The 13586-nt window shown below is 49.8% G+C and overlaps 2 protein-coding genes across 4 annotated transcripts in view; both read left to right on the top strand.

The window, feature by feature from the left end:
* The first annotated feature begins 253 nt into the window (after positions 1-253).
* Positions 254-1822, top strand: LOC147241059 (uncharacterized). Its single transcript, XM_086193667.1, has 2 exons — positions 254-1689; positions 1774-1822. The coding sequence occupies exon 1, from the start codon at positions 382-384 to the stop codon at positions 1495-1497; it is 1116 nt and encodes a 371-aa protein (XP_086049793.1). The 5' UTR covers positions 254-381; the 3' UTR covers positions 1498-1689; positions 1774-1822.
* A 2318-nt stretch (positions 1823-4140) lies between these two features.
* The window catches only part of gatad2b (GATA zinc finger domain containing 2B), a 57165-nt gene continuing 47719 nt past the window's right edge, over positions 4141-13586 (top strand). For 2 of the 3 annotated variants that reach the window (XM_086193594.1, XM_086193595.1), the window contains exon 1: positions 4141-4533. The gene's annotated coding sequence lies outside the window, so the exon portion shown is untranslated. The remainder of the gene's footprint in view (positions 4534-13586) is intronic. The other variant, XM_086193598.1, reaches the window with a different exon arrangement.

The raw sequence follows: 13586 nt of genomic DNA, 5'->3' as shown, positions 1-13586 counted from the left end.
CTGTTCCTTGCTTCAGCATCAGTTGGGTGTATTTGAGTGTTTGTCCAGTCGGTGCTTGTCGGATCGTCGAGTCACTTACATGTCACTTCATTCTTCTTGTCACAAGTTTGTTGTCTCGCATTTTGCCTCCCAGCGATTTTGTAATTCTCTGTTAAATAAAACTCAAGTTTCATGGAGTCCTGCCTGCCCTCCACATTTGAGTCCAGCCTGGACCAGTGACAAACACCTAACAAATTTCTTTCAAACAAAAGAATCTTCTGCTTTCAAAGGGGTTAAAACTTCCCACAAACATAAACAAACCTTTGATTTAATCAGAAAAAGCAGATGGACTCGAAATGTCTTCAGGAGTAACTCTACCCTTCCTTCAGGTTCGTGGTTGCCATGGAGTCTGGGGTCCTGGCGGGGTCACATGTGCCTGTGATGACTTGGATCATGATTTCACTGTCACCCACAAAGGAAGGGAAACCTCTGCTTTCACACACACACACTCACTCACACACACACACACACACACACACACACTCACACTTACACACACACACACTCTCACACACACTCACTCACCCTCACACACACACTCACCCTCACACACACACACTCACGCTCACTCACACACACACACACACTCACTCATTCACACACACTCACACACACACACTCACTCACCCTCACACACACACTCTCACTCTCACACGCACTTTCACACACACACACTCACTCACCCTCACACACACACTCATTCACACTCACTCACTCACTCACCCTCACACACACACTCACCCTCACACACACACTCACTCACCCTCACACACACACTCACTCACCCTCACACACTTACACACACTCACTCACAAACTCACTCACCCTCACACACACACCCACTCACCCTCACACACACTCACTCACACTCACGCTCACACACACACTCACTCACACACACACTCACTCACAAACTCACTCACCCTCACACACACACACACACACTCATTCACACTTACACACACACTCACTCACACTCACTCACTCACACACACACACTCTCACTCACGCTCACACACACACACTCACTCACCCTCACACACACACACTCATTCACACTCATTCACTCACACACACTCATTCACACACTCACTCACACACACTCACTCACCCTCACACACACACTCATTCACACTCACAAACTCACACACACTCACTCACACTCACTCACACACACACTCACTCACACTCACTCACACACACACTCACACACACACTCACTCACCCTCACACACACTCACTCACACACACACTCACTCACCCTCACACACACTCACTCACACTCACACACTCACTCACCCTCACACACACACTCACTCACTCACCCTCACACACACACACTCACTCACCCTCACACACACACTCACAGACACACTTACACACACACACACACACTCACTTTCTTCCCTAGAAATATTGTCACTTTCCTCCATTCCTGCCTCTTCAAGTTCCCAATAGTTGAAACAATGTTACTTAAGGGTTCATTAGGTCCATATCTTCCAATGTATTTTAGTTAGAGGGTTGGGACACAAGAGATATCGTCAACGCTCATTCTGCCTGGTCCAAGTGTCATTGCAGGGGTCTGGAATTCAAATTCTGACTCAGTGAAACTAAGTAGCAGATATCTGTAACAGAGAGGTAGGTCAGCAGGTGAGTCAGTAGGTCAGCAGGTGAGTCAGTAGGTCAGCAGGTTAGTCAGCAGGTGGGTCAGCAGGTGAGTCTGTAGGTCAGCAGGTGAGTCTGTAGGTCAACAGGTGAGTCAGTAGAAGAGACATTAGTTGGGTCAGCAGGTGAGTCAACAGGTGAGCCTGTAGGCCAGCAGGTGGGTCTGTAGGTCAGCAGGTGAGCCCGTAGGTCAGCAAGTGAGCCTGTAGGTCAGTACGTGAGCCTGTAGGTCAGCAGTTGAGCCTGTAGGTTAGCAGGTGGGTCTGTAGGTCAGCAGGTTAGTCAGCAGGTGGGTCTGTAGGTCAACAGGTGAATCAGTCGGTCAACAGGTAAGTCTGTGGGTCAGTAGGTGGGTTTGTAGGTCAGCCAGTGAGTCTGTATGTCAGCCGGTTAGTCAGTAGGTGGGTCTGTTGGTCACTAGATGGGTCTGTAGGTCAGCAGGTGGTCTGTAGGTCAGTAGATGGGTCTGTAGGTCAGCAGGTGGGTCTGTAGGTCAGTAGATGGGTCTGTAGGTCTGCAGGTGAGTCAGTAGAAGAGACATTAGTTGGGTCAGCGGGTGAGTCAGCAGGTGGGTCTCTAGGTCAGTAGGTTAGTTTGTATGTCAGCCGGTTAGTCAGCAGGTGGGTCTGTAAGTCCACAGGTGAGCTTGTACGTCAGCAGATGAGCCTGTAGGTCAGCAGGTGGGTCTGTAGGTTAGCAGGTTAGTCTGTAGGTCAGCAGGTGAGCCTGTAGGTCAGCAGGTGAGCCTGTTGGTCAGTGAGCCTTTAGGTCAGCAGGTGGGTCTGTAGGTTAGCAGGTTAGTCTGTAGGTCAGCAGGTGAGCCTATAGGTCAGCAGGTGAGCCTTTAGGTCAGCAGGTGAGCCTGTAGGTCAGCAGGTGAGCCTGTTGGTCAGTGAGCCTGCAGGTCAGCAGGTGGGTCTGTAGGTTAGCAGGTTAGTCTGTAGGTCAGCAGGTGAGCCTATAGGTCAGCAGGTGAGCCTTTAGGTCAGCAGGTGAGCCTGTAGGTCAGCAGGTGAGCCTGTAGGTCAGCAGGTGAGCCTGTTGGTCAGTGAGCCTGCAGGTCAGTGAGTCTGTAGCTTAGCATGTTAGTCAGCAGGTGGGTCTGTAGGTCAGCAGGTTAGTCAGCAGGTGGGTCTGTAGTTCAGCAGGTGAGTCTATAGTTCAGTGAGCCTGTAGGTCAGCAGGTGTGCCTTTAGGTCAGTGAGTCTGTAGGTCAGCAGGTTAGGCCTCCACAGACCCCCCCCCCCCACCACCACCACCACCACCACTGAGCTCCTCCTGCAGGAGGGGGCTGATGACCTGGATGTTTCCTTGGCATCCTCATCATCATCTTCATCACTCAGGACCTGCAGGGTAAGTTGAACATCAGAACCAGGTAAGACCTGGCTGGTCCCCTGGAAGCCAACCAGGGATCAGCTGGGCTGCTCACCTGAACAGGTCTACAGGGAGGCTTCAGAAACGCCACTCGACTGAGGAGTTCCAGTGTGTGTCACAGCAGCAGCAGCACAGGAGACCGGTCAGCGTTCTGGGCTCCTGGTTGGAGGTTCACCATGAAAACAATCATTACCGCGATTACACAATGAGATTTAGAAATCCCTCTGTTCAGGTGAAGGTGCACGGGCCACTTGAGGGTGTCGCCGGCTGCCAGCAGCTCCGTCTTCTTTCACTGTCTCTGGCCTGTAGACGAGGACAACCAGATGTGTCTGAGCCACCACATCTGCAGGTTCCCCAGATCCCTCAGACAGTAGGCGCCTTGCAACCTGAACTGGGCTCTGGTCCGACTCCCACTGATTGTCTGGCCCACGTGGTAGTAGTCAGTGGTTTTACTGCATGTACGACTGAGATGGCAGATCAAGATGATGAAGTTGTTTATTGATTCATAAAGAAGCTTCCTCAAGTTGGGCGATGAAATATTGAGGAGAAAATAAATAATTTAGGGTCAAGGTCAGGGATAGAGTCAGGGTCAAGGTCAGGGATAGAGTCAGGGTCAAGGTCAGGGATAGAGTCAGGGTCAAGGTCAGGGATAGAATCAGGGTCAAGGTCAGGGATAGAGTTAGGATCAGGTTCGGGGTTGGACCTCCGCACCTGTGGAAACTGGTGTCAGGTTGAAGGATCCTTTGTATCCTCATCGGCCTCAACCTCAGTCCAGCTCCTCAGCTCTTTACTGGCAGTGTTAGTTAGTGGTTCTTTGTCACACACACACACTCACACACACACACACACACACACACCCTGAGGGGGCTGATGACGTTGTCTCACTGCTGTCATACATGTGAACGCTGTCTTGACTCTTTGTCATGCAGAAGCTCGCGCTGGTCCGCCGGTGGCGGCCCCGGTGCCCCCGGTCCTCGCGTCAGGGAGGACCGGGGGCACCAGTATTTTGAGTTCACATCGCGGATAATAATCCGCTTCCTGACGCGAATGCAGACGAACACAATGTGTTTTCGCTTCCTAAGTTACCAACATGGCCTCGTCAGACTCAGACAACAACACCAACGCCGACCAATCACGGCTCTCTCTCTGTCCGCCGCGGAAACGAGAAGCCAATCAGCTTCCAGAGTGCTTCCGGGAGGACCAATCAGCTCTCCGTCAGCGTCCGCCAGCGAAACGGCGGACCAACCAGCGGCCCGGCTGGGCTCCACGGCGAGGCTGGCCGGCCAATGAGCGGCCCGTCGGGCTGCGCCGAGGGGATGACCGTCTGCCGAGGCCCAATCAGCGGCTCAGTGCTGCCTGCCGGTGCCGGGGACTGGTGGTGAGGATCCGCAGCAGCGCGTCAGGACCGGACCGTGAACCCGGAGACGGTACACACTGAGGCGAAAGGAGACACAGGTGAGTCCGAGGATGTGTTCGCGGCCTGGCCCCGCCGGGGCGGCTCGGGCTCGGGCTTGGGCTCGGCGGGAGGGAGGGGGGCAGCGCGACTCGGGGTTGAGCGGTTTGGCTCCCGGTGGATGTGCTGAGAGACAATAGAGCCGCTTTGCTCGGCTGGTAATTGATGACATGTCGGCGGCGGCCGTCGTCTCCTCCGGCTCCTCCTGGCATGGAAACGCCCGCAGTCGGCGGCCGCTCGGGGGCCGCAAGCCCGAGATGGAAAACCGAGTGAAAGTGTCGCGGGGATGTTGTGGCTGCATTGTGATGCGCTCCGGTCCGCCTCATTGTTTGATCCGGAGTCTCTGGGGGTTAACTCAGACCGGAACGAGCCCGGATCCTCCACGTACTTCTCAGTGCTGGTTTAAAGAGCACCGGGATGGCTCGAGACGGTCGCGGGCTTTTGTCGGGTCCTGGCGGCTGGAGGCGCGGGGAGGAGGCCGGTGGCCGCTGACGGCTCTCAGCAATTAGGAAGAAAAATTCTAAATGCATCAGCCATTTACGTGGAGACGCAACTGGGTCCATTTGCACCTAAATGGCTGCCTGGCGCCCGCGAGACGGAGCGCTGCCAGCACGAGCGGCGGAGCGATGACGTTACACAGTGAACGACAATCAATATTTAATGTTTAATGCTGCCGATTATTATTCTGCAGTTTAGAGGCGCGAGCTTCGGGTCGGCTGCCCGGTATCGGCCTCCCCGGTGCTGCTACCGCCGGCCTCCCGTAGCACACGGTTCCGGAGCCACGGAGGTTCTCATGTGGGTTGGAGGCAGAAGAGCTGCGAACCTCCCGGTTCTGCTGTGCCGGAAGCTTCCGGACCGAGGAGGAACAAGTCCGGAATTGTTAGGATGTCTAATGAAGACGTGGAACCGAGTCCTGAAACCGGGATCCTTCACTGTGCTCACCTGACAAAGAGCAAGCAGAAGCTGCCAAAAGTTGGAAAAGTCTGGACTCACATGGCGATTGTGTGTGTGTGCGCGCGTGCGCGCGTGTGTCGAGGAGTGTGAATGAACTGTAGTATTCTCAATGATGGAGTCCTTCTTGTTGAGCTCAGAGTCCCCCAGCAGGTCCCAGTAGCCCCCAGCAGCTCCAAGCAGCTCACCCTTGCACCTGCACCTCAGCACACGGGGCCAGAACAGCCTTGGAGGACTTTAATCCAACGTAGCCGGAGACCGTCATTCATACCTGGAGGTTAACCAGGACGCTGCAGCACCACCAGAAGGCTGCGTCTCCTCCTAGTCCTAGTGTTGCTGCAGTCTGGGTGTTGGACCACTGACGCCCCATTGGCTGCTGACCAGCCCTGTGGTAGGACCTCAGTACCACGGTAGCACTGCAGTATTACTACTGTCTACACTCTCTGGCCACTTCATTAGGAACAATGTGGAAGAACACCTGTACCTGTAGTTCTGCTCAACACAACTTCTAGAGATCACACACACACACACACACACACACACACATATATGATATATATATATTTTTTTTCATATCATACATAAAAAATATATATACATGTATTTATTTATATATATATATATATTTTATATATATATATGTAAAACCATCATCGACACCAAGGAACGACCCTCTCCTGACACCGTTGTGTGTCCTCAGTCTGCAGTTGTAACAACAGGAACCAGCAGACTGACTCACCTGTCAGACTTCAGCTCACACACGAAGCCACCATCACACCAGCTGGCTGCTGTGTTTGTCCCAGCATTCATGAACCCAAGAGTCCATTTTCCATCACAGTATGTTGTCCTCCAGAACACTAGCTGGCAGTATGACTCCAGTTCACCTGTATCAAAAAGATCAAAGCAAGTTAACCTGTTGCGCTCACAGATTGTTGGATAAAAACAAACAACTGCTGGAACTGAGATGGCACCCGTCCACTCAGAGACGTCATCATATTGGCTGTCACCTGCTTCCTGGTGTCACCTGCGTCGTGGTGTCACCTGCGTCCTGGTGTCACCTGCGTCCTGTGTCACCTGCGTCCTGGTGTCACCTGTGTCCTGTCTACAGTAACAGCTGATGTCAGATCATCACCGATTGGTCAGAAGGAATCAACACTGGAGCATCTCAGATAAACTGGAACACATAGAACTTGTTCTGGGGAACAGCCACAAAGATAAGAGTGCTGTAGGAGACCCGGCAGGAGGTGGAGAGCGTTGTGACCAGAACCAGCGGTCCATCCGGGTGGGGAGCTTAGTCACACTGCTGTACCATTCCCAGATGGACACTGACGTCTGTCGCTGGTGGAGGAAGAGAAGCGGGATCCGTCTGCAGCAGGAGCTGACAGAAGAAGCTCAGCGCCTGGGTGGTACTGCTGGGTCCGCCAGACCATCAGAAGCCATCTGGACCAGAGGAATGACATGAAACACTGGAGTTAGAAGTTCCTTGGTCACGGACAGGTCTGCGGCAGAACTGTTCTGATCCGTTCACCTGTTGTTCCAATAGCTGATGGGCAGGAAACGTATCTGCTGAACTTTGATCACTTTTACAAACAATTTTGGCACATTTCTAAGATGCAGACCAGGAAACACATTTCTGCTCTCAGTGGCTTTGTGTCTGCTACAAGAGTAGAATCCATCGCACCCTTGGCAGTCGGTGAACACACCTGTGAGGAAGTGTGACGCACAGTTAAATGCCGTCGGTGACAGCAACTGCTGATTTTTCTAAAAACAAATTCCATAGTGGACACGGCTACAGAAGCGTCAGTCAAACAGAGAAACACTGCAGGTTCTGGCTATTTTTATCGCTGCATTAATACGTATTTGAGGTTCTAGTGAGTATTTCTGGCTGCACGGGGGTGTTCGTAGGATAGAGTTAAAATAAACTCCAGTGTGTGTTGATGGTAATCATGGAACATGTCGTCCAGCGCAACAGTTGTCCGAGCGGTGCCGATCATCAGTGGAGCCCTCGCTCCTTGATCCGGACACTTCTGAGCCTGTCTGATGAACTTGTTCCTTTCTAACCTGAAACATCACATACAGTTGGGAGAAGTGGATTCTGGGTATTTATGTGTAGTTACAGAATATCTCCTCTTGTAAGTTCTGTAGTTCCATAACCTCAAATTAACATCTCAACAACGAGCCCTTTTGGTCAATTTCACACAGTATGAACAACTTCTGGTCACTTGTGTCACACCGGGTCACCGTAGTCCCGTTACTGCTGAACAGACTGATGACTTGTATGTTGAAGATTTTGACCCAACAGCTGGTCGCCAGCATATTTTTGAAAACTACGAATTTTCTTGGTTGTGTCGCATACATGTGTGCCACCGTTGAGAATGTTTGACTGAGACGAGCGTAGAAGAGTCCTTTTGTCATTTAACAAGCTGTAATTAATTTGCGGCTGAGTACAACTCAAGAATCTGCGATTAAATGTTCTACAGCAAATGACACAAAAGTAAATGTGAAGGTTTTGTAAACCCATTAGGTGTTCAGTCGTTTCAGCTGAACTAAATCTGTCTGCCTCTTCACGCTTCAGCTCCAAACCCCCGTTTGTTCCTGGACGTCCACTTTGTTTGTGCCTCCTTTTCTTCTTCTTTTACCGCTTAGTTCACCACTGGTTGATATTTCCTACATTTGATCTGTAAGTAGCCTGAAGTTAGCTAGTTGGCTGGCAGCAGTTATGGTTTAACATTGCAGCAGGTGTGTGTGTGTGTGCGTGCGTGCGTGTGTGTTGTTTTACGGACTGTCACCCGTCCATCCTCAGTGCCGTTTGAGTGACACAGAATCACCCTGATCTTGGATTTATGGGCCGGTTCACACTGGTGAGGGTTTCTCAGACTGGTGACTACAGTACTGCTACACCCGCCATCCTGCAGTAAAACCCGAGGAGAACTCCATCCAGTGTGGAATGCTAGCGCTCCCCTTGTTGCTGTCATGGTGAAAGTCACTGGCAATGTGTCTTCCCCACAATGACGAGAGAAAAAGTGCCATGTTACAAACTGGACCTCTTTCATGAATCGGTTCTATTTACAATTTGTTCTTACATGTCATATTGTAGCGTGTAAAATGGTGTGTCGCCCGGCGGGCAGAAACCTTCGTCTGGTGGCCAGTCGAAACTCTTTGTTCCTGATGTTTATTATGTTCCTCTTGTTGGAGGATTGAGATTTACAGGAGCTGCACGATAGATGTAAGGAAGGAAATACCATCAGGTGTTGCTTCCTGTCTGTAAGACTGAATTGAGGGTTTAAAAAGTCATAGATGTATAAGAACAATAAAGGAACATTTGATGGATAGCTTAGTTTTTTTATTTTGCAGTATCCAATTAGAAAGGATTGATGGAAACTGACACTGTGAATCTGTAACTCAGGTGACTGATCAGCTGTTTCCGTTGCTGTCCTCTTCAGTTATTCCCAAACTTTTTCTTTGTCTCTGGACAGCAGTAACATGTCCATTTCTTGCTGGTACTTCAGAACAGTTCAAAGTTCTCCTAGTGTGTGTTTTGGTTGTGTGTACGTTGCCTATGCTGCCGCCTTCTGCTCCAAGCAGTTGATAGAAAGGCATCTGATGAGCGTTTCCTTTGTCGGGACACAATTATTCACTTCAGATGAGCTTGATGATGCAATGGAAAGACGTTAATGAGGCCCAGCGTTGGTGTCTTTATGCAGACCTGAGAAGGTCATTGGCTCAGAGCTGTAGCTGCTTCACAATAAAAGCTGCATTGTACGAACCCGTGTTTAAAATGCTTGATAGGAGCAACAGTGCAGTACTAACATTAGCTGTGGCCTCACGACTGTCCTTAGCTGCTAAATGCTCCAGCGTATTCTGTGTCTGCTGCTGGTTCTGAGTAGGTCGTGTTGATTAGAGCAGAATGTGTGGGCTGCACATGCAGAACAGCTATGGATGTGAGGCTGATCCTTCCTTCACATCCCAGCTCGTGCTTTGATTCCCCTCTGACAGTGTGAGTGCAGCTCTGAGTATTTACCAGTCCAACCAGCGACCCGATGTGTCTGTGTTGTAGTGAAAGATTTCCTCCTGTTGAGGGAACGCGAACATGGTGGGTCTCTCAAGCTAACAGCAGGACTGAAAGTCCAACATCACTCCTGTTCTAATAGAGTCCAGCCTCCTGGATGGATGACTTACAGTGATACTTTGTAGAACACGGACAGAACCTTTTTCCAGATCATGTGGTTATGTGCTAACTCATCTCTACCTCTTCAGACTGCCAGTGGTTAGCTGTTAACTGCTTAGCCACATTAACAGCTTTGCTTGCTGGCAGCCTGAAGTCAGAATAAAATGCTACATACTGCAGCGCCACGATACACACTAGCACCATGCTAGCACAACGCTAGACCTATGCAGCTGGGTACTCTTAGAGGGGCCTGCTTCAGTACCGCCTGTCTCAGTTTCCACCCAGCAGAGCTGCTGTGAAGGCTGAAACACATCGGTGGCGTTAAGTGCACGGTTCAATGTGTAACTCTGCACTGGTGGTGCCAGGCACTTCACCACATGGCTCCAGCTTCACGTCACAGCACTGTCCTATTCCAGAGCAGAGCCACATCCTGAAAAATGCCAACAGGACTACCTGTTATGATATCATCATCTCTGGCTTCTGGTTGGTGCTGGGGTGTCACATGACCAGGTGCTGATTTGTCTGAAGCCTTACTCATCCAGTGAGGAGAGGGTCTCTCTGCCTGCACCAGGTGGCCCAACCAAGGGCTGTGATGGATCTGGGATGTTGACTTCCATCGGCCCGCGTCAGTGACGACACTGTGGCGACTGACTGGCCGAGTTTTGGCTGGATGCACCTGGTGTTGCCGTGGTAGTCAGCAGGTTTACTCACACTGACAGACCAATATGCACAGAGTTGCTACAAGTCATTTGTGATACTACTGTGTCCTTGTACACAAGTCAAATACAAAAACCACAGGTATGGGCATTATAGTCAACACTTTCAAGGTAGAATAAAGAGTTTATGGTACCAGTCATTCCTTGAACCTTTTCAGATAGTTTATTAACAGTTTCAATGCTGACAATCAGTGTCAAGTACATGATGGAGGGAAGGTGAACTGGGGCACAAGTGTACAGGGGCGTACTTGTGCTGGGGCAAACGGGGTACTGGGGCACAAGTGTACAGGGGCGTACTTGTGCTGGGGCAAACGGGGTACTGGGGCACAAGTGTACAGGGGCGTACTTGTGCTGGGGCAAATGTGTACTGGGGCAAACATGTACTGCTGTCATTCATCATCAGATGAATGAATGAAAGGCATCCCTCACTCCTCAAGAATTTCTTGTATAAAGTTGATTTTGTTCTTGTGAGTTGCAGAAAGGAAGAGTTTTTATGTCTAAGTGCGTGCGAGCGTTTGTCCTGGGTGCTGCTCAGTGTCACTGGCTGACCTGTGACCTGCAGGTGAAATCTGGAAGCATGTGTGCACTATTGTGCAGAGAATGTATGTATGTATGTATGTATGTTGTATCACACCCAGTCGCACGTGTTGGTGAACTCTCTTCTTTTGCTAGTTGTTGACCGCTGGAGAATTGATACCAATGGTCCCGGAGACAGCAAGACCTCAAGGAACTGCAGAGGAACCTTGATGCTGCTATTCAGTATCAGTACTTGGAGGCTTTTAGTCAGACCACTGTTGTGAGGTGCTTGACAAGGTTGAAAATGATCGTTGAAAAATCTGTAAAGTGCTTGACTCTGACCTGAGATAGAGGGGTGTGCTGCTGTGGGGGTGCGCCCCCCCCCCCCCATCCCCCCAAAAAACTCAAGCTTTCCCCTCTAATATCTCTTACACACCGTCTGCGGAGTTCCTCTCATTTTATAGATGTGGAGTTAAAAAAAACACCAGCCAGTTAAGATGGCGTCCAAGTGACTCCATTACAGATGTCATGTGACTGATGTATTCAGCTGCAAGAACTGAAAATTAATTTGTAAGTTACAAGTTTAATGGAGCACAACATTTGTATGAAATGAACCAACCCAGAATCCCACATACAGTAGACAGAGGACTAAAGTCAGTATTCGGACTGGACCCAGCATCCATCATGGCGTTGCAGTACCACTCGCTGCTCCAGCGTCTCTGATTGATTGACCATCTGACTAGTCAGCTGATGATCCACCAGTCAACTGGATGAACAGCTGTTTGTTTGCCAGCGTTTGTCTGGTGGTTCTGTAGTCTGCAGCAACATGGAAGCTTCAGCCAACCTGTGAACAATCAACCATCATTGGACCCTGAGCACAAGGATTCCTCCCGTGTGTGTGTGTGTGTGTGTGCGTGTGTGTGTGTGTGTACGCGTGCACGCGGCTGTGAGATCCTCCTATTGTGCTGCTCGGCTCTGGCATATTCGTGCCTCTGCAGGATATTGATGTTGGTTTTCGCCGCGTCGCTCAGCCCCATTTTAAGATATCGTTTCTACCTCCGTCTGCTTCACTCTGACTTAACGTCTCGTGTTCCCGCTGCTTTTTTTTTCTTTTCCTCCCATTTGACTGGTGAAAGAGTGTATGCCCCACCCTGTGGTCTGAAGTTCTGCACTCTGTCGTTGTTGTCAAAGTGCCAGTTCCTGAAGGAAGAGATTTTCCTCTTTCTGCTGTGAAAACACCGAGGCTGCTGCTCCTCCTCCTCCTCCTCCTCTCTCTCTGTCTGTCTTACTGTGTGACGACCTGACCACTAACAGCTACATATTAAGAGATAATTCCATACCCTGAGGTTACAAACCAGCTCAGACCGGCTCGCTGCGTTTTCACTGCACTCTGTTTCCTGAGAAAAAATAAATAAATTTTCAAAAATGACGTCTCTGTCTTGCGTGAAGGAGCAGGACAGTCCAGCGCAGCAGCTTGTCTGAAGGCAACCCAGCCTCCTTCCTCTGGACCCCTGCGAACCAAATACATTAGCAGCCGCATTTTCAGTTGTTCCTTAGGACTGGTATCTTCAAGTTTTTAGTGTCTGGCATCATTCATTCAGCAGTCTAGTCATAGTACTGTGGTAGTTGTAGGTGCTGAGAGCATGAGCTCAATATTCCACTATCACTCCAGTGGTTAACTTGCTCCAAAAAGACAGTAATCTGAGCAAGCTGGTTACGGGGTTAATTAATGGGCAATCAGTATTCCACTAATAATCAACAACAACATAACAAAGTCCACAAGTCAACTTTTTCAAATGAAAGAATAGAAGTGGACGCGGAATGTTGTTCTATTGTTTGCTTCCTTTGTTATGACTGATTTAATGGTTAAGAGACTTGCTGACTGATCTGGAGCCTCCAGATGCAGTTGGGAATGTTGCTGTGCAAATGTCCGACCAAAGCTGCTCAAGCTCCATTTATGCTGGCAGATTTCATGCCTAATTGGAAGATGCAAAAAAACTTAGAGAAAGTCCAATTTCAAAAATTCCACTGGAACATACTGTTGACATGACCCCTCAGAAACCGTTGGGAATGCTAGAGGAACGTACGTGTGCGTATATTCCCATCAACAGCTGATGATCAGAATTCCCTGGAATTGTCCTAGTTATTGAGTTGGATTTTTGAAAGATCAAGTTTTCTCTCTTTAATGCAGAAATGATTTTCAACTTCTGTCTCCGCATCCACCATGAAATGAAGATAAAAAGCTTTTGCCAAATGTCCAACTTCAAGAATAGCTACCAAACTATATATGATCTATTTTGTGTAATGCTATATTCCTTTATCGGAAAATCAAGCAGTAACATGTCCAATGATAAAAAGCCAGACAGATTTGGTTGTCTAATTATAAGATATTAGTTCCCACCACTGCAGACGACCTGTCAATGACCTGTGGAAGGATGAATTGCGAGTCCATGTTCAGGCAGACACACCAGGAAGTGCTGCCATGGACCCGCAGGCTGAGCCAGGGTCAGCTGCTCTGGCGTCTGTGGTCATGACATCCCACTAATTCTACTGTAGATCCAATTTGATTCCTTCCTCTTGAGCCCATCCACAGACCAGTGCTACCTGCAAGGTGAGCGTCAGGGTGAACCGCGGTAGTGCCTGACTGTTTCCCTCTCCAGAGCTGATGATTGTGATGATGATGCTGAAGGTCTTCTCCTGGCTG

The sequence above is a fragment of the Aulostomus chinensis genome, chromosome 22 (genome assembly GCF_037954235.1).
Source record: "Aulostomus chinensis isolate RoL2024-O1b breed Wild chromosome 22, RoL_Achi_v1.0, whole genome shotgun sequence".
NCBI classification, from domain to species: Eukaryota; Metazoa; Chordata; class Actinopteri; order Syngnathiformes; family Aulostomidae; genus Aulostomus; species Aulostomus chinensis.
Note: the sequence above shows the minus strand (reverse complement) of the source record. Positions and strands in the feature narration are given on the sequence as shown.

Excerpts from the sequence above, each read along its gene's own strand:
- LOC147241059 (XM_086193667.1), top strand. The coding sequence starts at position 382 with ATGGAGTCTGGGGTCCTGGCGGGGTCACATGTGCCTGTGATGACTTGG.